This window comes from Prosopis cineraria, unplaced genomic scaffold (assembly GCF_029017545.1).
Source record: "Prosopis cineraria cultivar Desert tree isolate PC_DT_omini unplaced genomic scaffold, ASM2901754v1 PC5, whole genome shotgun sequence".
Lineage (NCBI taxonomy): Eukaryota > Viridiplantae > Streptophyta > Magnoliopsida > Fabales > Fabaceae > Prosopis > Prosopis cineraria.
Window position 1 is genome coordinate 7555606 of NW_026555336.1, and position 27432 is coordinate 7583037.

The following is a 27432-nucleotide window of genomic DNA, read 5'->3' on the forward strand; positions in this document are numbered from 1 at the left end:
TGTATCATAATTATAAAATTAAAGGCATTTTAGGTAATGTATCTCTGACAAAAAATATTCATTAATGTATCATTACTCTTTCTATAAAACATCATACTCTGTATATAAAAAAATTAAAACATCTTACTCTTTCTGTTTCAAATACCTTAAATGTCTTGGAAAATCACTTACTTCAACCATAATTGTCAAACTCTCAAATTGACTCTCTAAGTTTAACGTTTTTACACTTTTAAATTATAAAATCATATCAACTTATTTATAAATTTGAATTAGATATAAAATCAATTAAATTCCAGAGTTTACCTTCAAATTTATCATTTTTATATTTCTAATTTATAAAATTGTGTCAACTAATTTATAAATTTGGATTATATGTAAGATAGATTAAACTTATTAAGCTCGTCAATTATTTTCTTTTGAGTTGAATGAATTAAGTATATAATATGAAGAATTTAATTAATAAAGTTATAGGACCTGGTTGGAAAAAAAAACTTAAATTGCAAAAAATAATGTTAATAAAAAAGAAAATAAAAATACAAAAGGACCTATTTGGTTTTTACTATTATTTTTTAAAAAAACTGTTTTGTAATATAGTTTTCAAAATTGCGTTTACAACAACATAAAATGAAAATTCACTTAATTAAATCAATTAAAAAATAATTTAAAAATTTAAAAATGGACTAATAATTATGATTATAAGTAATTAATAGTGGTGATTAATAATAAAAATTTGTTAAGATAGCTATAATTTTTAATAATAAAAAATAGTATATTTTAAAAATAAAAAAATAAAATAAAAACAACTTAAAGTCATTTCTATTTTTTATTTTTAAAAAATTGAAAACTTTTTTGAAAACAACTAAATGAAAAACACTTATATAAATAAATTTTTAAATTTTTTTAAAAATAAAAAATTATTATTAAAAATAGAAAACAAGCACCCCCACCTCTTTTAAAATTTGTATGTTTTGTATATGATAATTTATTAACATAGATAAGTTTAACTTTAATGATTTATATTTTTAATATATTTAAATTAAATTAAAATCATATTTTAATAACTATTTGTAAATAAAGGTAAACTCTTACAATTTTACAATTTGAGTTTGCAATATAAATTTACATTTTATATCATGAGTTTACTTAAGCTCGTGAGTTTAACAACTTTGATTTTAATACATAAAGCATTTTATGGATTTGTTAGAGCAACTAATATTTTTTTCAAAAAATCCCCAAAAGAGTGTATTAAAATTATTTTCATTTAATACGGCCCATTTTCTATCAAAATTTTTATAATTTTAACTAACTTTCTGACACAAGTTTTACATTAATTAAAGATATCTTAATCTGTATACCATAATCCTAGGCAAAAATAACAGACATGGAACAGAGGCACTGCACTGCACGCATATATTTAAAACATATTCTTGTTATTTTATAAGATATTTTTAAATAAAATCACATATATCATCAAAATTTATTAAATATATATTATAACTTTATTTTTTAAAAAACAAAAATATAAATTTTAAAAAAATACTCTTTATCTAATACTTGTAAAAAAATTGAGGAGGGAATATAATATGAAGATTAATATTAAAATAATAATATTATTAAAAAAATTTATTAAAGTGTCTTATACATAAGATATCTTTTAAAACTATTTTATAACTTAGGGTGAAAGGAACGTGTATGTGTGCGCATGAAAATAAACTACTAAGCATTCATGATACAAGTCTTAAGCAAAAGAAGACACAATAGATGGGCCAATGTGGGCCCTTCCTGCATACGTGGCATTTAATTCAAAGAACACGTTCTTGGGTTCTTTTGCAATCTGGCCCACCTCACTGATCCCTGACCTCTACCCAACCACTTTGGTATCATCCTTCTTTTTATTTTTGCAAAAACATGGCTTCTTATTGACGTAGGGCCCACCACCATTTTCAATGACAAATCCCGAGAGTACTTTATTGCCAACCTCCATCAACTGTTTCTGATAGATTTGGATCTTTTAAAATATTTTTTGCAGTCCTAGATATGATACCACTTATAATTTATTTACTTAAACTAAAGAAATTTAGTTAAACTATTAAATTGGTTTGAAGGTAAAAGAAATAAGTTTACCCATATTTAAAAAAACATGATTAAGAAGTTGGAAATAATGATAATTAAAAAATTCAATTAATGTTCCACTAAGTACTATCACTAATGTGTTTGAAAAGATGATAAATACTCCTTAGTCCTAATTTGTAAAATGTTTTTTGAGAAAATTAAGTATTCTAAAATATAAAACACTTTAATAAAAATAAAATTTTATTAATAATATTTTTTAATATTACTTTTCTCATTACATTCTCTCTCTTTGTTTAATATTCTTTTATAAATTGAGTACTAAAATGAAAAGCATTTTTAAAAGTTTACATTTTTATTTTAAAAAAATTATAAAATATATTTAATAAGATTTATTAATATGCATGATTTTATTTAAAAATATTTTATAAATTAAAAAATACATAAGACTAGAGAAAATAATTTTTAAATTATAAATATAAGTTATTTCTAACTACTTAGCATGTGCTAATAAAAGTAATTTAATGCAAGTAAATGATCCATATTTGTCATAGAATTCAACTAAATTTTAACATTACCTTTATAGATAATATAGGATATTGACTGCTATTTTATAGTTCTCAAAAAAAATTAGGTGAAACTTTAATCTTTTAAAAAAATTTATATCTTTTTAATTATACCCTTGCTAAATGTTTTAGATAAGTTTCTTAATAATAACAATTGAAATTTCAATACATTATTTAAAAAAATTAATAAATGAAGTATGGGTATAGTTTGAAAAAATAATTATAAATTAAACTATTAAATACTTTATATTTTAAATCAAGTAAGACTGATAAAAAATGGTTTATATTTTGTCCGGATGGAATTCCAACATCATATTAATTTCTACTCTTCCCTTTATTAATTATGGGATATATAGGAAAAATAGCTAATGCTCTAGAATAATATTGAGAAAATTAATCTGCAAGTTCTTATAGCTTTTTTTTTTCAATTTTGAATTAAAGTCTTGTAATTTATATTGTTTTAATCAATTTTTATTGTTTGACTAATTAAATATATTTATCCTTGAAAGTTAAATTTCTTAAAATTTTTCTTTTGAAAAATGAAATTGAGAAATTTTATTTTTAATTAAAAATATATAAATTTAGAAAATTATATAATTTTAATAAATCAAAATTTATTATAATTAGGTTATATCTTCTAAATAATTTATATGTATATATAGATTTTTTTCATAAAAAATTAATTAAAAATTTGGACATTGTATTAAATAAAACTTTCTTTTTTTATTTTTTGGCCAAAATATTCGATCAAATTTTTTATAAATTTTAGAAGTATTTTTGTTTTGAAAAAATTAATTATTGATTAATAATTTTAATCTTTAAGAATTAATATATTTAATCAATCAAACTATAAAAGCTTGATTAAAATATAAGAACCTAATTTAAAGTTGAAGAAAACAAAAAAGACTTGTAGATTAATTCTCTCTCTAATATATAAATAATGACTTACAATAATAACTGATGGTACTTTTAGAGAGGGACTTACATTTAGAACCATAAAAGAAAAATGTTTTATCATAAACTTTTAATAGAAGAATATAATTAAAAGTAAGAGAAAAGTAGACAATATCATAGGAGACACATAATCCAAATCCATGAAATGAGTGAAAAGAAAGGAGACTTGGGAGATAAGGAGGGGGGGTGAGAGAAGGGTCATAATCAAACAACCACATTGGTAGGACTCATAATTAGATGTTCAAGATGTGCCCTTTATCATAACAACACAAACAAAATGATGATTTATGGAGAAGCAAAGCCACCTTCCTCTCTTATTATTATACCTTCCAATATCTATTTTCTTAGATTTGCTCCCTCTCTTTCTCTTGACTCATCATCTCACTCCCTTTTCAATTTGAAAAATTTGGTAGGAAGGACCATGTGGTTAATGTATTTGAAAGAAATGACCATGGTCCTTCAAGTGAATTAAATTATAACTTTAATTCACTTAATCTTAATATATTCAATCAGTTAAAAAATATAAAACATTTTTTTAAAATTAAATGTTAAAAAATATAAAGTATTTTTAATTTTTCAATATGTAATTGATTAATGTTTTCAAAAATACTCTTAATACTCAACATTTCATTTATAAATAAGATACTCTATCAAATAAAGATAAATATATAAAAATGATAACTAATATATTAAAAATATAATTTGATTAAAAAAAATTTTAATTTTTGACGTGGGAGTACTTGAAAAACTTTTCCTTTGCTAATTATATTTAGGTTCCTACCAACTTTTCCTTTTAACTTTTCAACCGTCCCACTTCAATTTGCCTTTCTATCATTCTTATTAATTTAAGCATGTATTCATTTCAGCTTGGAAAGCGAGTGGCATGAATAAAATTAAAAATATAGCCTTGTATGAGGTGTTATATTTGAGTCTGCTTTCCACTTGACTTGACCAAACATATAAAATTACACTTTTATGCTCCTTCTCCTTGTTTCTTTTCTTCTCTTTTCTTTTCTTTTCTTTTCCTTTTTTTGAAGAATTTGCTTTGCATCTCTCTTCAGTTGTGTTTTGAGACTGAGATGCACGTTTGTGCTCTCTCCATCATATGTTCATATTTCCATACACCTGTCTTAGGTTATCTACTTGTCAGAAACTTACAAGTTATTTCTGAATTCAATGTTTTCTTTTTGTATTTGAGCTTTTTAAACTGTAACTTGGCTTCTCTTTGTTTTTTTTTTTTGGTTGGAAATATGATTAATTTGAATTAATTCATATATAATCAATCTAGTTTTATTATGTTTGAAGCAGTTAAGTCAAGTTAAACAGTGTATTGGAATTTCTGCAAATTTGGTGTCAAAATTTCTTATTAGGGATAACAAACAACGCAAAGGATAAATTAAATTTAGATGTGTTATTAATAGAGTAATATGATATATTATGAAATTAATTAAAAAAATACAGTATTATTTTTAAAAAATGTATAAAAGACGAGAGGAGAACATTGTAATCAAGGCCAACCAATTTTCAAGTATCAAATAGTTTGGTGCACACACGTGTTCTTGTGGCTTTAACCAAGACTAGTCTCATTTTTTAAACTTCATACTTGTGCACAATACAAGCTTTCTAATATCTTATTTTTCATACCAATCTCGAGCAGAATTTGAGTCCCGGCGCCACTCGTTAGGATGTGAAGTGATCAAGTCCAAAAAATGGTATGAATAGGCAAAGGACACTACATTTTACCAATAAGTTATTAGTTGCTGTATCAATTTAATTCAATTCATTGTCGTTATTGGTTCCCATCCTTGGTTTAATTTCCTGGTTTTGTATTTATTTTCATTGTCATTAGTGACACAAAATTGTAATTCAATTCAATTGAATCCAATTCAAAGGTAAGCTTTATGTTGTATAATTAATACGTGTTGTGTTAAACATTTTGATACTTTATTGATTTGTATGTTCTTCAATATAATATTAAAGGAAGGAGGAAGTATCATTGAAATAATTCTTTTATTATCTCAATGTAATTGTCTGCTCTGCTGCTCCAGGTAGTGGCATAATAAAATATTACAATTACGAATATAGTAATATATGACTCCATATATCAGCAAGTAGAAGGCAAGACATGTTGTCGTTTGAATTACGTGTTTCACTTTGTGGTTCTAGTGCTATTTAATAATATTTCTTTTAATTTATATCCCTGCCACTTTCTATTCCTTTTCCATTCCCTCACTTCTTCAAACTTCCATGACAGATTCCTCCCACCTTCTCACTTCTCCTCTTGTTCTGTGAAATACCCACCTCACCCTCCATTTTCTTTTAAAAATATCCTTAAGTAGTCCTTCTATGATACTTTCTTTGTCTCTATTTCAGAGTGCCCTTTTAAAAGAATTTTTATTACTCTCTCTATTTAAAAATAAAAAATAGATTTTTAATATTTTAAAGTGTAATAATTATTTTTTCACAAAAATATCTCTAATAAATAAATTAATTTATATTTATTTTAAAGTGAAACATCTTACTCATACTTTTTAAACTTTCAAAATATAATTATTACTTTTTTTCAAAAGTTTTCTATTGAATAAATTATTTTATATTTATTTTATGGTGATCCTATTAAATAGTAATAAATATAAAAAGATAGAGTTAATTTAAAAATAAATAACTACTTTATTGGAGTGATTTGACTAAAGATACTTTATATTTTTTAATGGAGGGAGTATTAAACAGGAATATATATATATATATATATAAGATTATGTTACTTTAAAGACAATAACTACTTCATTAAAGTAAGATTTAATTAAAAATATTTTATATTTTTTAATAAAGGAAATAATTAACTAATATTTTCAATTTTATCTCTCTTATAAATTAATAAAAAGAAAATTTAATTATATTTTAATTTTTTTTCACATGACTGCTTGAATGTTATGTTTTTTTCCCACCACTTCATTTCCCGTGAGAGAGAATGTAGCATATTCTAAATTTCTTTTATTTTAAAATTTATGCTCTCTTATAGAGGAAAATTGGGAATTATATTTTAATTTTAAGTTAGATTTAATAAGTTAATCACACTTCCTTGATTCCGATGAGGAGATTAAAATTTAAAAATGATTTATAATATGAATACTGTCTCAATTTATAAGATATTTTTAAATAAAATCATGCATACTAAGTATATTGATAAAACTTATTAAATATTTTCTCTAGTCTTATTGATAAATTATTTTCAGCATTTTTTTATCAAAACTAAGACAATTTTTAAACTTCATTAACTTTGTCTAAAAAATTATTAAATTTTGAACTTTACCCCTATTAAATCTACACACTTTAAAAATAAAATATTCTAATATTTAATAACTTTCTTAATATTTAATAGGGATAAAATGATAAAAATACATGTAATAATCATTGAGATGCCTTTTATATAGAACCTAAACAAATATTTTCTCTTTGCTCTATAAATATAACCAAAGGAGAATACTTTACAAACTTATTTTTTCAAAATAAAAGTATAAACCTTTCAAAAATGTTCATTTAATACTCCATAGTAAAAAAAAATTATTAGAGTGAGAGAATATAATGGAAAAGGTAATATTAAAAAATATCATTAATGAAATCTTATTTATATCAAAGTGTTTTTATATTTTTTGATGTCTAATTTCCTTTAAAAGTATCTGTTGAACTAGGACCAAAGGAGTAATATATATACAAACAAGTCACATCTAACTTCTACTTTTTGGTCTTATTTATAATATAAAAAAAAGCTTTATTTTGATCTTATTTGTAAAATACCTCAAAATTATTATGTCCATCTTTATCCTTTTGCTCATATTAAATATTAGGTAGGTTATTAAATGCTAAAATATTTTATTTTTAAGGTATATATATATATATTTAATTGAAATAAAGTTAAAAAATTATTAATTTTTTAGATAAAGTTATTAAAGTTTAAGGCTTTTATCAATTACAATAAAAATATTAGAAATGATTTATAAATATTATTAGAAAGAGTATACCACAATCAAAGAGAAATAATTAAATTTAAATTAGTCTAAAAAAACAAATTTCTCAATTTACTACTCCTTCGTTAAAAAATATAAAACATTTTTAATCAAATCTCACATTCAATAAAGTAGTTACTTACTTTTCAACTAACCCTATATTTTTATATTTACCTCTATTAAATACCTTACAATAAATATAAAGTCATTATCAATAGGGACATTTTTTAAAAAAGATAATAATTACACCTCGAAAGATTAAAAATGTATTATATTTTTTAATATTCAACTTTTAAAAAATATCTTATATTTTTGAAAGGAGGGAGTATAACTTTTAGAAATATTTTTTTAATATAAATTTTTACTTCCTCTGTCTCAAATTATAGGACATTTTTAAAGGAGTTTCTTTATTCTAAAATATAAGACATTGGGTGGATTAAGGTTTCATTAAATGCATAATTTTAATATTATCTTTCTCTCTATAATTAATTTTCATCCTTCTTTTTTAATTTATTAAATGATTGATATTTTTGAAAGTTTATATTTTTGTCTTGAAAAGATAAGGTTATTAAATGTATTTAGTGAGGTTTATTGGTATGTAAATTTTATCTAAAAATATCTTATAATTTAAGATATAAGAAATATTATATCTATAAAAAATTGTGAAAGAGTTAGATGAAAAGAAAATAATTAATATCACTTAAAATCATGACCATGATTTTGCCCCCACTAAATATGCCTTGTGAAGGGCCTAAATTATAAATTATTACTCCATCACATTCACATCATAACTGTATTAACAATAATTTTTGTTTTGACGAAGGGTCAAACTCGTTGACCCCAAGCCTTTTTTGAGACGGTTAGTTGTTGTGCGGTTGAGAAAATAGGCAAAACAGATCGTGTGTGTTATTAAATTTTTACTAGTAATTACTAGCTTTGGCCCAAATTATATGACATTTTAAAAAAAAATCATTCCAAAATATAATTAATTTTAATATTTTATTAAATACATTAATTTTAATATTATCTTTTTTCTTTCTATAATTAATTTTCATCATTTCTCTCTTTAATGTATTAAAATGATGAATATTTTTAAAATTTTATATTTTTATTTTGAAAAGATAAAATTATTAAGTATATGGAATGAAATTTATTGATATATAAATTTTATTTTAAAACATTTATAATTTGAGATAGAAAAAATACTTATTATTCCATTGAATCTTCAACCAGAAGATGCAACGTGGAAATTATTATTAGCGGTTGCTTTAATTTCAAGCAGCAAATAGAGTAATTTCATCCACCATTAAATAGTTAGATGGCAAGTGTAACGCTTTTATGACAAAATTAACTGCACTCTCTAATAATTACCAGCTCGCCTCAATCAACTAATCTAAAAAAACCCCAAGAAAACGTAAAAATAAAAAAAAAAGATTTATTTTGGACTTCCCACTCCACATAATCGAGTCCTAATAAATTAAAGAAATATTTCCTTTAATCCTTTATTATTATTATTAAGCACATCTAATTATTTTATCAGAACTTAAAAGATACAATTGATCATTGGTTTTGTCAAAAAAGAATAAGTTTACAATTCTATATTTAAATAAAAAATTTTAAATGTGTATTACCTTATCGCTTAGAGTTAATAAATTTAAATGGAATAATATTAAAAAATTATAATTAATATTATATTAAATATCTTTTATTAAGAATTATCAATTTCTTTTAGAAAGTATCTTGTAATAAGAATAGAAGAATGCTTCTTAATTAACTTAAAATTCTTTTTGTTAATAGCAAGGTAGTAAAAATATTTCTGATAACTAAAGGATTCCAGACATTGTTAATATCATGGTTAAAACTATAGTCAGACTAATTATAAATAAAAAATTTTAATTCAACAAACTGAACAATACACTTATTCTTTTTTTTTTTTTTGGGCCATCGAGCAATACACTGATTCAAACAACTTGATATGGCTAAGGTAGCATAATTTGTGAGGTACAGGAATAGAAACGTAATTTTCTTTCACTCAGAATGAATTAAATGAAAATTAACGTTACAATGTGGTAAATGAGACAAATCTGTAACCGCGAAACACAGTATTCGGACTAGCACACTGGACATGAAACTGAGGAATCATAACCTTTTGTTTTCCCTAATCAATGGAATTTGTTTTTATCAGTCCAACCCAAGCGAAGAAGACAAGGAGACTTTAACCCCAAAGTCATCACAAGGGCATTACAGTAATTTCATATCCTAAAAGCGGTAAAATCCATTTATTATCGCCATTCATGTTCTTGTCCGCTCTCACCACCACACCCACAGCTTTCCTTTTCTGTTAGACCTCTGGACCAACAAAACGCAGCTTCTTCTTCCCTCCGAAATCTTTAGAGAGAGAGAGAGAGACTACGGCTGTGTTTGGCTTTCGCGCTTTTTTGCTCCGTCGCTGAGCTCCGTTTTCTTATGGCGAGCGGATGGGTTAAGTCGTTGCACTGTAAATCGAGAGCCTTTGAAGACGTTTTCCACCCAAGCCCCAGAATCCTCATACCAAGTTCTGGTTGCAGACAGAGTGTTCAGAGTATCAAAGACGTCGTCATTGATAACACTTCTAAGCCTAAACGCAGAAATATTCCCAAACCCAAACACCACCTTGAGAAGCATCCCAGTTCGAGATACCCACAGCGAGCAACGAAGCCTGAGTCTCCCGTTAATCCTACCCTTGTAAATCGGTCACGTAGTAGCACTTCCACGCGCCCTGCGCGTGCGCCGGAATCGTTTTTCCCATCCCTGAAGGAGCTTCCTGTGGGACATCCATCGAGGAATGTGGTTGAGATTATCTTCCATAGTAGTTGGGGTTCGAAGGCATTTTCGGGTCGGATGGAGATGATTTTCAAGGTTCAGAATGGATCCAAAACGGTGGCGCGGTTCGAGGAGTATCGCGAGGCGGTGAAAGCGAAGGCTCGAGCCGGCTCCGGCGGTCCGGCGGAAGGGAGTAATTGGGAGGAGGAGAATGCGCGGTGCGTGGCGGACGGGAATGAGATGATGCGGTTTCATTGCTTGGGTCCGGCTTCGGGCGGTGGACCCTACGTTACGGGAGGAGGCGGCGGAGGAGGTTGTGGGTGGTCGTTTCCCGGCGGAAAAGGAACGGCAATCTGCACATTCGCCGGCAGCGGCGGGGCCCATGAGAACGCAGGCGGAGGGAGGGGACGGAAAGCGATGCTGGTGTGCCGGGTCATATCGGGTCGGGTGTCGAAGCAAGTAGGGTTCATGGACTCGCTGTTGGATGGGCGAGTCGGGTACGACTCAGTGAGTGGGGAGAAGGGCGAGATGTTAGTATTTGATTCGCGTGCCGTTTTGCCCTGTTTTCTTATTATCTATAAATTGTAAAAAAGGAAAGAAATATTTACCGTTTCTAAATTTCTTACCCTTACCTTCCTATTTTGATGTTTTTCGTTTGAGGGGGGCAAAAAAACAATGGAGTTGTATGTATGTGGTGGAGGTCTTGAACCTCTTTTTGCATGGATTTTAAATGTCATCAACACGATTATTTTTTCTTTTTTGGTTTGGCTATTACTGTGAGAAATTTTGGATGATAAATGCTAATTGGAAATTTCTTTTTATCTTGCTTAATTAACATGTTTGTATTGGTTCACAATTAGCAATATGTATATATAAGATGTTTTTAATTAACATGTCATGTGTGCCTATTTTATTTCTTTTTTTTTTTACGTGTGGGATACTCCTTCTGTATCTATACATAAAATGTTTTTAATGGAATTAAGTAAATCAATAAAAGTTGATTATCTAGTTAAAAACATAACAATATTTTAATTTTGTTCTTAATTATTATAAATAAAAAGTAAATATCTTTTTTCAAAATAAATTAATGAGAGTGTTTATCTTTTTCTCATCTCAATTTAATAAGAGTATAATAATCTATTCATTAAAAATATGTTAACAACTTTTTATATTTAGGACACAAAAAGGTTTTAGAAAATCTCTTATCACTTTTTATATGACCTTGCATCTTAAACCTATAACTTGACACATTATAATTAGCCTTTCAAAATGTCGCTTATGATATGAACAATTTATTATTTATGTTATTATTTTCTTTTAGACCATCACTTTGATGATGATAGATTGTATTTTTATGAAATTTGCACTTCTATGGTTTGGTGTGTAAGGTCATAAAGCTTGAGCCTTAAAATACAAGATCATAGTTTGGAGTACAAGAAGATAAGTTAGGGGTACAAGGTGAGGATTTGTTGAAAGGATTACCTTATATATGTTTGGGATACAAGATCATAGGCTTGGGGTAACAAACTTGTTGAAAGGAGAGCAAACTGTCTAAGGCAATGCCAACGAGAAGGAAGGCAGCAACACTAGCAAGAAGATGAACTCCCCTGCACTAGAGGCAAATTTGATAGAAAAAAATGACTCAAATGAGATGAGTTGTTCGGTATGATAAAAATATTGGGAACGAAGGAACAAAAACAGCTAAAACTTATTTTGGTTTTTTTGTATTTAAAAAAATAAAAATAGTTTTTAAAACAAAAATTATAAAACCATTATCCAAGCAAGTTTTTGTTTTAAAAATATTAAAGTAAAAAATTAATTTTTAAGAATAATAAACATATAGGCTCCTAGAGTTTGGTCTTGGTTTGTAAGATTATAGGCGTGCAAAGACATAAACTTGGTGTCCATAGTCACTCGTTAAGCTTGTATTTGGTCTGTAAATTAATATTGGTTTCTCAAAATAATTTCCCTTATAGGGAGCAACTTTATGACAATATTTTCTAAATATATCATTAAAAATATGTGTATTAAATAGAAGTAAAATTTTTAATTATATATATATATATATTTATTTATTTATTTAATAGAGACAGAATGAACAATTTATTAAAGTTTTGAAAAAAAATTAATAAATTTTAAATATTTTTCATTTATATAAATTGGAGTTGATAAGTTTAACAAGGGTGCTCAATTTTTTCACAGGAAGCTAATGGCTTCATCTTCTCTTGGATTTATATTCCGTGCTCATCACCATGCTCATCAGAGCTAGAAGCAATTCTGGCTGTGCATTTTAGTTTAAATTAATTCCTACCATTCATTTAAATTAATTTTTAAATATTTTTAATATTATTATTTATTAATATAAAAACTGTAAAAAAATTTAAAATTTTAATAAATCTATTCATTACGGATCTAATCAGTACATATTTAATTTAATGGTCCAATTTAATGTTAAATTTTTTTATAATTTTTCAATTTAAATAAACTTTAAACAGTTTAAATATAATTGAAATGACTAATTTAATATTAAAAATTTATAAATTTTATAAATTAACTATTTAAATATACTTTAAATAATTCATATTTAATATTAAAACTTTTTATATTTTTATGTTAATAAATATAATATTAAAAATATTTAAAAATTAATTTAAATGAATGGTAGGGATTAATTTAGGTTGAAAATGAAAGATCAGGATTGTTTCTTATCCTTATCAGCATTTGGTGCTCATCACCGAATGCAAACGTGTCTCCTCCTTCCCACCTGCCAGCGGCCACATGGTTTGCCAAATCTCTCTCTGTTTTTTTTCTTTTTTTTTTTTTTTTTTATCTTGCCCAATCTTATTGAGTTATTACTTTTCAGGGACTTTCGTGTCGTCTGCCAAATCCTTTTGTTTCTTGGCCCAATCTTATTAAGCTATCACCTGTTCAGGACTTTCACGTTGTCCTAGGTTGCTCATACCAAGCCAGTATGGCATTTCTGTTATGTCTCAGCCTCACATACATATATACATATATTATCAACAAAAGTTAGACTTATAATCTATTACAAGTTAGGCCCAAAAAAAAAAATTTACATCAATTGATAAAAATTTAATTTATAATTTATAAAGTGGTGAGATTAAATCTTGCTATCAATGCAAGAACCTTATTAGTGGATAATTTATAAATATTTTTATAAATAATTTAAGTTTGGAGACATGATTTGATCCTAATAAGTTTCAGAATCCAACTCATTCAAATTTTTTTACACTAAAAAAATAAATACATACATACTTGTCTTCCAAACCTTGTCATTTTGTTATTTAAATTTTAGATATGAAAATCATTTCTTTTCATTTTCTACGTTTTAACCTCTACAACTCTATTCTCACTTATATTTAGAACTAGTAATTTTGATTGGCACAAATAAGTCTAAACTTTTTAAAAGCTCATATACTTTTCGGGATACTTAAAGACATAGAAGTTTCATATTTTTTAAAAAATTTTTAGGTTTTAAAATTTAAAAATAAGATTAAAATACAATTTAAATGTTATTTTAAGATATTCTATAGATTAAATATAATAAAAATATAACAATATTATTATTTTAATTTTTTTAGAAAATATTTATAATAATATTTCCAAACATATGATTTTTCAGTATAAAATGAATGAAAAATTAAATAATCAATTAATATTTAATATCTCTATTATATTTTTTAAAAAAGTAATTGTTATTTGGGCCAAGATATTACCTGATGGGGTTTAGCACCCCCCCTTTTTTTTTTGAGAACTTTTAAAATTTTGCTAGTTTACTAAATTTAGTCTTAAAATATCTTCAAACTTATTTAAATTGAATTACTAGCCCTACCTATATACTATTTATAAGGAAGGTATTCATAACCTTTTCGGTATTGTTCCATTTGGATGAGACTAAGGTTGTTATTATAAATCTGTTTCTAAAAAAAAATGTTTGATTGAGGAATAAAGATTCATACATCATTTTTCCAAGTCATGTTTGGGATAAGTAAATCCCTTAAACAAGATCATGCATTCGAATATTGTGAATGAAAAGGTTACAATGACAAATCCTCTCATTTGGTCTCAACAATATTCGGATTTTTTCAACTTAAAAAAACAGAGGACACAAAAAGAAAAAAAAAAAAAAGGAAGGAAGAAGCTACACTATAAGATTTGGGCTTGCAAATATGGACAGAGAGAGGAACCATAAGATAAAGCCCAAAAGGATTGTTCTTAAAATAATTGGATTTTGGTACTACAAACCATAGGCCTCAAGCCCTCAACCAGGCAGGCTGATTAATATACAACCACGCATTTTAATTTAATTAATTATGGAATAATCCAGAATTAAAAAAAAAAACGACTTTAATTAATTCTCTCTCAAAGATTCCTCATGCTTCAGGATAATACTCCAGCAACACATACAAAGGCTTCCCATTCAATCTCTCACGACCCTGCACAAAATTAACCTCATTAATTAATTAACTAACTAACTAATTAATCAAGTCCATCAATATTAATCCACCAAAACATATCATACATAACTTAATGTACCTTCAATTCTGGTAGTTCAATCACGCATGCACATTCAACCACTTCAGCTCCCACACGTTCTGCACAACAACCACTAACACTTCTTTAACACATTCAGCCGACGATTTGTCAGTGGACCGGCCCCGGTCGGGTCACAAACAGACGATCGGGATGGACTCTTACTATCTCTTCAATGAAATCCGAATGTGAGAATGGGACTTACCTAGCAAATCCATGGCGGCACAGAGAGTTCCACCGGTGGCAATCAAATCATCAACCACCAGAGCTCGTTCGCCGACCTCCACAGCTCCGACGTGCATCTCCATACGATCTCTTCCATACTCTAATGTATAATCTTGAGATATCACTTTCCCTGCCATCCCACCACCATACTTTTACTCCAACACATATCATAACAAGAAGTCTTATCTTATTAAATAGAGTCCATTATATGAATTGTTCCATATCATTGTAATTTATCAACAACAAATCTTTCTCTGCGTGTGTATTTATATATATAACGTACCAGGCAACTTCTTGGGTTTCCTCATGGGAACAAACTTGGCTCCTATTGCCAGAGCAATGGGAGGACCAAATATAAATCCTCGAGCTTCTATTCCTGCCAAAATTTTGTGACCCTGTTAACATTTATTACAGACTAAAACATAACATACTTTGTATAGAATCTCATGTGAGTTATATTATTGTTTACTCATAAATAGTATACATTTTTTTATATATATAAATAGATAACGAACACTACACATGACACCCTCAAAAATAACAAAACATTATATTCCTTTAAATGTCCTTCTCATCTTGGACCCCACAAATTGCATGAAGTAAATTTGAAAATAATAAACATGTCTGAGATTAGAATTCATACAAAAACCAAGTTCTGATTGCTTTTGAAAAGCAAACTGAAACTGCTTTATATAAATACTTGAACTAAAACTTACATGCCTAGACATGGAATATTAATCATGAAATTGTGTTTATTAAGAAGCAAGTGCAATAAACTTCAGCCAAATCAGCATCCAATCTAAAGCTGGTAATTCGAGCGATGTGAGATCAATTTGAGCCGAATTTATTTGGATCAGATTTAAAGTATTTTACTCTTATAAAATAGTTTATATAATCAAGTTGGTCCTAACTTTTTTTTTTTGATTAGGTTTGACTTGATCCGTTGGATTTAGCTAAAATTATTTACTCTACATATATATATATATAGAGCTAAAAATTTCAACTATTGAACATATTTAGGTCCCTCTTAAAACATCATGCTCTCTTAACAAAATTCATACAACTAAGTTTAGTCATAACTTTTTTTGAACTGGTTAGAGTTGACTCATCAAATTTAACTTGAATTATTAGCTATAATGTAATCACCAAAAAATACCAACAGGTAACAGCTAGTAATTAATTAATAAGGTACGCATAAATCAGAAATCCCCAAAAGGCACATAGAAAGATGTAACATATCATCTGAAACGTTTCAAAAACCATCAAAATGGAAGGAAGTTATTGGACGCTGCAAGCAAGAAGAGAGACTTTTTTTAAAAAAAAAATTTTATCAAAGAAAGAGAGACACGTGCATGCAAACACGTCAATGTCAGATTCAAACCCAGACATGTTCTAAGTCTAATGCAAGAAGAGAAAAGATTTGAATTTGAAGAGTAAGATCAGAACAAGAAAGAGAGAAGAAAAAAAGGGAATCAACCCAAGAACTGGAAATAAATGAGGCACTGTAGATGAAGTCACCTCAACAGTGAAATGTGGGACACATAATATAATGGAGCCAAATAAAACTGGTCCATTTGAAACTTGCGCACAGAGAGAGACACATATATAGAGAGAGAGAGAGAGAGGTGGGGTCCACTTTCCACAAGTTGATTTGGGAAGGGGCAAATATATAAACTTCAGAAAGCAATCAATGACACAACCCACTAAGCACAACTCATAGTCAAACCAAGAATCAATCTCAAACCCAAAACCTACAGTCACTTCCATTGCCTACTGTCTCTCTTAGTGCTTTCCTGGTTTACTCCAGCGCTTGTAAACTTAGAGACACAAGTTCGATTACTGACTGGCATCTCCCAAAAAAAAAAAAAAAAATTCACCCACCAACACAAAACTTGAACTTTGTGTTTGTTTTTAGAGTGTGTCTGCATATTTCTTCTGGCAACCATGGACCCTACCAACCTTCAAGTTTAATTACAGTGATGACTGAACCTACCCACAGCCTGGAAAAATAACGACAATAATAACAATGAAAAAAACAACAGAGGATAAATCGAGTTGTTCTTGTTCTTTAACCTGCAACAACAGAGATGTTTTTGCCTCTATATCTTTCAACGAACAAATCGATAGTGTCCTTAAAGGCTTTCGGATCGAGCAATAGAGTCGTGATGTCTTGGAACATAATACCTGCCATTGCAGATAAAACCAAGCAAAGTTTGTTGACAAGAAAACCAGAAAGAAAAACAAAGCACAGGGTTAAAAAAAAAACAAGAAACAAAAGAAAAGAAAAACAGAGCTAGAGAGAGAAACTAAAATTCGAAAGAACAAACTGATAAGCACTACACAGAGGACTGGTAAAGAAATGCAGAACCAGGACAGGAACCAAGAACAAGGGACAAACCAGGTTTGGGAAAATTGGGGACGACACGAATCTTAGTTCTGATGCCATGGATACGAGGATCTTCGTCTCTGTAATCCGACATTGTGTAATGGTCAGAGAGAAGGGTGTTATGGGTGAAAGGAGAAGCAATTTGAGGGTGAAAGAAACACAAGAAGCGAGAATATAATATTTAGAGAGAGTGAGAGAGAGAGAGAGAGAGGACGAAATAGAATATATGAGAGCTTAAGCATATAGAAGAGACAGAGGAAGAAGAAAAGTGGCGATATTTATAGCAGAGGGGGGCACTCTGTAGCAATGGTTTGCATACAAGAATCCAGACCCTGTTACTGAGTGGTAGATCTTTTCGATAACTAAGAAAGCGAGGTATCCTTGCCAATTTATTATTTTTTAAAACAATAGTTTTAAGATTTGACTGGATCCAAAAAGTTAGTGGTTCACAATTGCTAAGTTCAACCGAGTTAAATTAATAATTAAATCAATCATATAATAATTAAATTAAAAAAATTATATATTTATATAATAATTTAAATATAAAAATAAATATAACATTATTACTTAACTTAAAAAATAAAAATAAATATTATAATTTTATCATGATTTAACAAATTATATGATACAATATAATATTAAATAATTAAAAAAATAAATTATTTTCTAAAAACAAAAAAAAGGTCATTTTTTGAGTTATTCAGTTTTTAAGAATTAGATTCAGTTTTTAGTTCAAATATCGATCCAAAGCAATCTAATTTAATCCAATTTTTTAAACAATTTCTTAGTTTAAAACTAAGTTGTTAATGGGCCTAACGGATGGTCTGACCTTTCGAATGGGTTTCATTTTTAAATCATTGGTTTCAAAGAAAAAAAAATGAATGATACTCTTATGGATTAATTTATAAGATATTTTTAAAAATATTTCAGTTTTAAAATATAAGATATTTTAATAAAAATAAATATTTATCAATTATACTTGTTATAATATTACTTTTCTTTTTTCAGTATATTTTTTCCTTCCTATCTAATTTTTCACAAATAAAATTATATTATATGAAGGATATATTTGAAAATTTATATTTGTGCTTTGAAAAAAATAAGGAGGTTGTAAAATTATTTAAATAGTTTAAAAAATTTTAAAAATTTTAAATGAATAAAAAAATGATAGGTTTATTTCTAACTTTTAAAAGCCATGTATTTAAAATTTTTATTTAAGTAGTTTAAAAAATTTTAAAAATTTTAAATGAATAAAAAAAATGATAGGTTTATTTCTAACTTTTAATTGACTAGAGATGAGAAAGTATACAAGAATCATCAATGTATTTTGAAGTAATTAGAATTTTAAATAATTAGGATATAGAAAAAATTTAAAATTACAAATAAATTATAATTTGTAGTATATTTGGAGTAAATTTTTGGGTATTTAAATAAAAAATTTAGTTCAAATTCAAATCCATATTAATCTAAATATACCATTGATAAACTTTTAATATGCATAATCTGGTCTAAAAGTGTGTGATAAATTGGGACTGAGAGAATATTGAGTTACAAAAAAATAATTGAATTAATGATATTTAGATATTGCCAATTTTTTAAAAAAAAAATTATAAATATTAATTTTCAAATTCATCAAAGTCATTAATTATGTTTGAAAATCCCTAATTAAACGAAAAATTCTCATATTTGCATTATATTTGTGTAATTAATAATTTTAAATAGGAATATATAATTTCAGAAAACTTAAGCAATGCCTTATTACAAGTGACTTATGGCAAAGAATTATTCATTCCTTTTAAAATATCCCTTATAATAAAGACGGGAGATAGTATCTCTCAGCTAACTCTCAATTTGTACACGGATTCCGATTTGCAGCCCTTATATTTGCAAGTAATTTTTTAATTTTTTTATTTTTTTTTTCCTTTGGGAACACAGGACAACATTTTTTCGTTTGTTTAGACTTAAATGTTATTCTATAAAAAAGAAAAAGAAAAAGAAAAAGAAAAAGAAAAGAAGAGGTTAAAACAAATGGTGGATCACGTGGCTCCATTCTTCTCCAATACGAATTGTCAATATATATATTTTTCGGGTCAAAGTATAAATTGCAATATATTACATAAACATGTATGAATAAAATAAAATTTATAACAGGAGGTAATATTTACAAATAATAAATAATAATGTATATTTATTTTTTTATACAAATATTTTTCATATTTTTATAATAAAAATATTTGAATTAAGGGTCATTTTTATTTGAAGAATCACTAAAAAATTTAAATTATGGGTCAATTTTATCCTTTCACGTTAAAGATTTATTCATTCATTGTCTTGACATTGAAAATACTTACTGTCCATTAGTAATTAACAAGTCTTATTATTTTTTAAATATTTTTATTAAATTAAGGGTTATTTTTTTTCTCAATTCTTATTCAAAGGGTTAGTGGATAACATTAACTCAAATATTTTATAAAAAAATATTAAAAATGTAATGTGAGGTCTATTAACAGTGAGAAAATGGTAAGGCAATGAGGAAGAAAATATTTAAAGTTAAAAAACAAAAATAATTTATAGTTGAGTTTAAAATCTCCAATAACTTTTAAGGTAAAATTAAAAAGGCAAAGAGGACTCTAAACTCTAAATATTTAGACGAACGACATTTTCATATGTCATTATTGAAAATAAAATAGTTCAATTTTTTTATATTTGTCTTCAGTTGTTAAATGTTCTATCAATGAAGAGGAAGAATGATGAATTATTATAAATTAGAAGGGGTATAATATAAATTCAAAAAGAGTTAAAGATTATTTTTTTCTCTTAACTTCATTCAAAAGATTATTGAGGATTTTAAATTTAATTATAGATTAATTTTAATCTTCAACTTTAAAGATTTCCTTTCTTATTATCTTATTATTTTCTTACCATTGGTAGACCCCATATTACATTTTTAATATTATTTTATTATAAAATATTTGAGTTGAGAATGCCTATTGATTCTTTAAATAAAAGTTAAGAGGTAAAAATAATTTTTAATTAAATAAAAATATTAAAAAAATAGTGAGACTCACTGATAACTAATAGACGTTAAGTGTTGTTAATATCAAAGTGATAAATGAAAAAAATTTTAATGTTAAGGGATAGAATTAACTCATAACTAAGTTAGGGTTCTTAGAAGTAAAGTTGATAGGTAAAAATAACTTTTAATCTATTTAAAAATTAATTAAAAAACTATAGAAGAACAAGAAAAAAATATCAAAACATTAAGATACATATTTTTGGAAAATATCACAAGTCCCATACTAATTCCGTTATAAATTCGTAACCCCATTCTATATAGTTCGTACGTTGGTACCCACTTCAGAACCAACATTTACAATTTTTTTTATCAGCAAAAAGTCTGTTGATTAGGTTCTTTTCCCCTTTGACTTTTAAAATGGATACATTTTTCCCTGTGTTTCACAGAGCCTAAAAAAGGTTATTTATTCGTCACTGGTAAATAATGTGATTTATAAAAAATATTATATATATTTTGTGAAAAAGAAAAGGAAGGACCTCAATAGGAAAATAATGATATATCCAAGGGCTCCAAACTTAAAGAATGGAACTAAGAAACAAGATCTTTTATTGATTTTTTTAACAAAAAATTATGAGTCACTGCCTCTATTTGATTCGAAAAATATTGAAAGCTTAGTTGTCCTTAATTGTAATTTCTTCTATTGTGAGTTATTGAGTATCAATATAAACATGACCTACACTCCTGTGGTCCTATTGATATGCAATCCATTTTGATTTTGTTTATAAGGTATTTTATTTTTTTTATATTTATTTTTATTTTTTTACCTATATTAGATGTGAGGAAAGCCTATTAAAAATAATTCCTTTTGTCTTTATTAAGAGGTAGAGATCTAAATTTTAAAACAAAATTAATTTCTTAATTTTAGTAAAACATGTTAGAAGTAACTTATAAATAAAATTAAATGAGGTATATACTAATAAAATTTAGTTTAGTTCCCAACTTTTAATATTTTACACCTTTATGATTAAGTAAAAAAAATATTTGATTCAAAAGCTTATTAAATATATAATATTTTAATAATTTATATAAAATATAAAAAATATGTTTACATAAAAAAACCATATCAACCAATAGTATTTCAAAAAGAAAAATGATGATAAATCTCTTTGTGTTATTATAATTTTAGTTTTAGTGCAATTATTATTTTTAATTAATAATAATTATAATTTTATTAAATTAAATTAAATTGCACTCTCCGGTTTGGAACCTTGGCCCCACCGCCAGCTGATGTAAGCATGTCATAATTTTAATAAATTCATAAAATTTAACTTACCTAAATTTTTTTTCCAAATTCATTAAACATGACCTGTATATGTCTAAATTATAACCATGGTAATTTTGCCAAGAATATAAAATAGGGAAGCCCAAAAAAAGAAAAACATGAATTTGCTATATATGGATATTAATAGAGGGAGTATGTTTTTTTTTTTTTTGAGCAGAAAATAGAGGGAGTATGTTGCAATATACTTTTCGTGATTCATTTAACATGACCAATATATGTTGCACATGGCAAAATGTGAAATTGCATCGCTAGCTACTCTTGTCCCCAGCATTAACCTCTCCGTATTCCGTACTAACAATTGGGGAAACACAATTGAATTGATCCGCGATCGTGTTTTGCCATAATTATAAATTAGACTTTTTATCATGAAATATTATATAGAATTCAATAAGCTGTGTTATTCAAAATTTATACATCAAATGGATCTATATAATTTTTTTTTTCAGAATATAAGGCCGTGGAAAACATGCAAGGCAAAACAAGATCAAGTATGTTATAAGAACAAAAACTCCTTACATCTTAAAAACAATGTTTGGTACATGAAAAAATATTTTTAAATATAATATATATATATATATATAATAAAATAGTTGTATTACTCGTTTTCATCCTAAGAAATATTTTTTGCATATCAAACATTATACACGGGTAGGTTATTGAAAAAATTCATGTTACAATCTGCGTAAAAGCATGATGAACATGTCAGTTGGTGCTTTTATTTTTTTTAATTGTGCACAAGTATTATATTACTAAAGGTCTCTACGGAGGTGGTTCTGTGCAGGCATGTTCTCAAAAGGTACAATATATCTGACTTTTGAAATTAAACGATGAGTTTTTTTTTTAATACAAGGCCACGAAAAACCCATGCAGGGGTGTTACAAATCAGAACATATCAAATTCCAGGAGGGATCTGCATCCCGACGGCAGATGATTAAAAATGATGAGATCTAAATTATCTTGAGAGGTCTGGTGAACGAGAAAGTCGGCACAGCTGTTCGCTTCCCTAAAAGTGTGGTCGAAGGTAACGATCCAATCTCTCATAACAAGGTCTTTGATTTTATTGATAGTTCCAGAGAGAGGATGATTGTCAAAAAGATTATGCTGAATGAGCGAGAGGGCTTCCATAGAGTCAGAATGTATGTTGATATTAGAAACCCGCATGTTCCAACAAAACTGGAGTCCTTCGAGAATGGCTAAAAGTTTAGCCGTGGTGCTGGAGTGGTAGCCAAGGTATTTAGAGAACCCCTTGATCCAATTACCTTTGTCATCACGCATGATTCCGCCACAGGATGCAGCTCTATTAGAACTAACAGCTCTATCAACATCAAGACGGATCCAACTTGTGTCCGAAGGTCTCCAACGTGTTTCAAATCATCTCCCCTCACGGGTAAAAGTGTTAACTTTTGATTGGAGCCTCATGTCATTAACAACTTGCTAGGTACTAGAGAAGATAATGTCAATGTCCTGAATAATATCCTTAGAAAAAATCCTTTTGCAGCGCACCTTCTAGATGTTCCAACAGACTTGAGTGAACAGCTTCTGCCAAGGGATCCTTCTTATATTTAGGTTGCCTGCCTTGACTTGCACATTCCAAGATATCCATTCCTGCACAGAAAGGGAGAAGAGGTATTAAGTTTTGAGGGTTTCACAAGTTTTGAGGGTTTCATAAGTTTAATCCTCATTGTTGGATTAAACGATGAGTTTTAAGGCTGGCTTGTTACCACAACCTTGGATACAAGTGTTTAAAAATAAAAGAAATGAAAAATTAAAAATGATGAAAAATAAAAAAAATTCATGGTGAGAATAGACATGATATTGAAAATGTTATAAGCAAAATTACAGAAAATAAAAGATGAAAAACTTGAAGAAAAAAGTGCTATTGTACTGTTACTACTATTCTACGAGGAGCCGATGCTTTATTAGTTATTAAAAAAGTCTCAATTCTCCCCTAGATGTATGGTGTTTTAAGGGAACCGTGTCAAATTTTTTGAAAGACGAAGTGTCTAGTTTGGTCAAATCAGGTATTGAAATGATTGAAATAGTTTTGAGTTGATTGAAATTGGCTCTTTTGAAGAGATTGGAGAGAGGTCCATATGCATTGTGGCTTTTCTTTTGAGAGGCACAAAGTGATAATTTTACATAGCTCTATGCTCCAATTTTTAGGGCCAACAGCTATAATTTTTTCCAAAATTTTATCCACTTCCACTTTGCTAAAGCGTGATTAGTTAACTAAACCTTTTCACAACATTCTTCTCTCTAAAAAACTTTGATAAAATTAGGCTAAAATTAATATTTTTAGCCCAAATAATTGGGCTTGGGGGCCAAAATTTAGATTTTAGCACCAACAAAAAGGTAAGTCATATTTGAGGTACAATTAAATTTAAATATGAGCACATCTTTAAATAAGAAAATCTACGTGCTTATTTGTTTATAAGAAAACATGATAAGAAATGGAGAGCCTGTGTTTGTGTTTTCAAATGAATGATATAGATTCAAATCTTAGATAGACATGGAAACGGATTAAGCCAATGTGCGTGTGTGTTCATATGAATGATACAGATTCAAATCTTAGATAGATATGGTTGGAAAACAAAGTGGAGAATGAGTGTGGCTCATTTGAGGGGTTGCTTTCAAATCTATGCATAGGAATACCTCTTTAGACCTTAACAAAATTCTCTATCATGAAATTAATATTTTAAATTTTATAATATTGATTAAATTAATGATATTTTATTTAACCACGAGTCATATTGTCAAAAATGATCATTACAATGTTTATTGTTAAAATAAAATATAAATTTTTCATAAACTAAAATTTTTGTGAATTTCGGCGTGGTAGGTCGAAACATGTATCACAGTTTAAAGAATATTGGTAGACGTATTTACATTACTCGCCAAATAAAGTCCTTATATATATGTTTGGATTCTTCTAGATATTATACCTCACTATTTTTTTAACTGTTGGAAAAATACTTTAGTGCCAAAGAAAAGTTAGGGGGGGAGAGAAAAGTCGGGGGAAATAGGGAAAGGAAAATTACAATTTTAAAAAAATGACAATAAAATTTTTATAAATTACATAAATAATAATTTAGTCTTTTTAAATGTCATAATTTTATTAAAATTTTTAAAAATTTATATGTCAATAAATTTTAAATTAAAAAAATTATTTTATTTTTATTAAAAATAACAAGCCTCAATCATTATTTTTGTTTAAAGAATAATAATTGTTATTTTATAAATCACAATAGTTGAGCAAAAAATCAAAACTGGTCAATTGCAATTTCTTTTATTGAAAAAAAGCCCTAATCACAATTTTTTTAAGTAATACAAATTTTTATTCTATGAATAACAATAGTTAAATAAGAAATTACAACCTACCAAATGTAACTTCTATTATTGAAAAATAAGTTCTCAAAATAACAAACTCAATTCACAATTTTTATTTAAAAAACAATAACTTTTGTTTAAAAAATAGCAAAAATGGAATAAGAAATCATAATTTATCAATAAAAATAAAATGATCTTTTAAATTTAAAATTTATTGACACAAAAGCCCCTAAAAATTTTAGTAAAATTATAACATTTTAAGGATCAAATTATTTTTTATACAATTCAAAAGATTTTATTATCATTTTCCCCACATTCTTCACCTCTTGGCAAAGGAAAAAAATAAGAAAGAGAAGAAATTGATGAAAAAATAACATGTGAATTCACATGTTTTTTTACTCTAATTTTTCTCTTTAAAAATGGGAAGATTTTAGTAAAAAATTTCTATTTTCAAATTTCCACATGGACATTTTTGGTTTCCCATCTCCTAACATTTCTTTTTTTTTTATTCTTATATTTGGTTGTAGTTTAAAATTTTTAGTATTTTACATTTAATAATTTTATATATAAAATTAAAATTAGATAAAAAATTTGCAATTATATTTTTATCCCATTACAAACATATAATAAAAAATATATAAAAATATTATTACCAAAAGAATTATATAAAAATATGTTAAAATTTGGGAAATGACAATAGAATCCTACTAAAATATTTAATTAACAATTAAGTCTTTTAAAATGTTATAATTTCTCTGAAGTCTCTAGATATCTTTCTAAAATTAATAATTTTAGATTAAATAATTAAATTATTCCTTGTAATTAAATTCTTATAATTCACAAAATAAAAATTGTAATTGTTTAAATAAAAGTTATAAATGGCTATTTTCAGAACTTGAATTTTAATGATAAAAGAAATTTCGTATAGAAAGTTATAATTTTTTATTCAATTCTTATGATACACATAATAAAAAATGTGATTGCTTAAATAAAATTCATGATTAATTGTTTTTAAAATTTAAACTTGAATAATAAAAAAAAAATTCACATGAGAAATTGTAATTTTTGATTTAATTTTTACGATTCATAGAATTAAAATCGTGATTGCTTAAATAAAAGTTGTGATTGAGACTAATTATTTTAAAACTTATTTATTAATTATAAAAGAAATTTCATATGAAAAGTTGTGCTTTTTTTTTTAATTTTTGTGATTTATAGAATATAAGTTGTGATTGCTTAAATAAAAATTGTGATTGAAAAACTAAAGCCAAACCCATTATTTTTATTTTAAATAAGGAAAAATTTAATCATTTAACCTAAAATCATTAATATTAGAAAGGTATTCAATGACTTCAGAGAAATTATGACATTTTAAAGGATCTAATTGTTATTTATATGTTTCAATGGATTTTCTTAAAATTTTCCCTTAAAATTTTAGGTTTTATTATATTTAAATATTTTTTATAAATAATACAGTTGTTATTATTCATATAAATTAATAAATGTTTCCTTCTCTCAATTTTCTTTTGGTCAGTCAAGTAGATGGTGAAAAAATTACATCTCTTTACTTTTTTCTTTTTCATTTTTTATCCCATCATTTTATTTCCTTCTATTTTCTCTCGTCAACTAAGCAATGTGCAAATGCATATCTCTCCAAAAAATATGGCATAAAAAGTAAGTTTAAGGTGCATTTTTACTTGCGAATTATTCTCCAAAAAACATCAAGTGTCGTAAATTATTTGGTATAGTAATTTCACTTCTAATGTAATTAAAATGTAGTATATTTGCTATTGATGTTAAATACTCCAGTATTGACTGTTAACAATGCTGACTAAAATTTAAATCTAATAAAAAATATTACCTATTATGCAAAGTAGATTTGAGTTAAGGTGCACTTTTTTTCTTGAATATTTTTTGAGGAGTATTCAGTGTCCTAAACTATTTGTGTCATAGCAATTTAGCCCCTAAAGTAATTAAAATGTACCATGTTTTTGAAAATCCTTAAATAACACAAGAAAATTAATTTTTTGCCCTTCTTCATCCAGTTTAATTAAAATAAAAATAAGTTGAGCCCATCTGAACTATTGGAATTAAATTAGGGAGGGAGGATAACATTTTTAACTGTAAGAAAAACTATGAACTAATAATAGGGGAACGGGTAGGTGGGGCTTATTGACAACAGA

The 27432-nt window shown here is 26.6% G+C and overlaps 2 protein-coding genes across 2 annotated transcripts; one reads left to right on the forward strand and one right to left on the reverse strand.

The window, feature by feature from the left end:
* The first annotated feature begins 9920 nt into the window (after positions 1 to 9920).
* LOC129311986 (uncharacterized) lies at positions 9921 to 11154 on the forward strand. Its single transcript, XM_054954521.1, has one exon. The coding sequence runs from the start codon at positions 10064 to 10066 to the stop codon at positions 10985 to 10987; it is 924 nt and encodes a 307-aa protein (XP_054810496.1). The 5' UTR covers positions 9921 to 10063; the 3' UTR covers positions 10988 to 11154.
* A 3434-nt stretch (positions 11155 to 14588) lies between these two features.
* LOC129311715 (adenine phosphoribosyltransferase 3-like) lies at positions 14589 to 17803 on the reverse strand. The gene is made up of 6 exons (XM_054954135.1): positions 17577 to 17803; positions 17252 to 17362; positions 15462 to 15554; positions 15159 to 15308; positions 14957 to 15015; positions 14589 to 14856 (listed from the first exon to the last, which is right to left on the reverse strand). Exons 1-6 carry the CDS (start codon positions 17656 to 17658, stop codon positions 14794 to 14796), a joined length of 558 nt encoding a protein of 185 aa, XP_054810110.1. The 5' UTR covers positions 17659 to 17803; the 3' UTR covers positions 14589 to 14793.
* Between the last annotated feature and the right edge of the window lie 9629 nt (positions 17804 to 27432).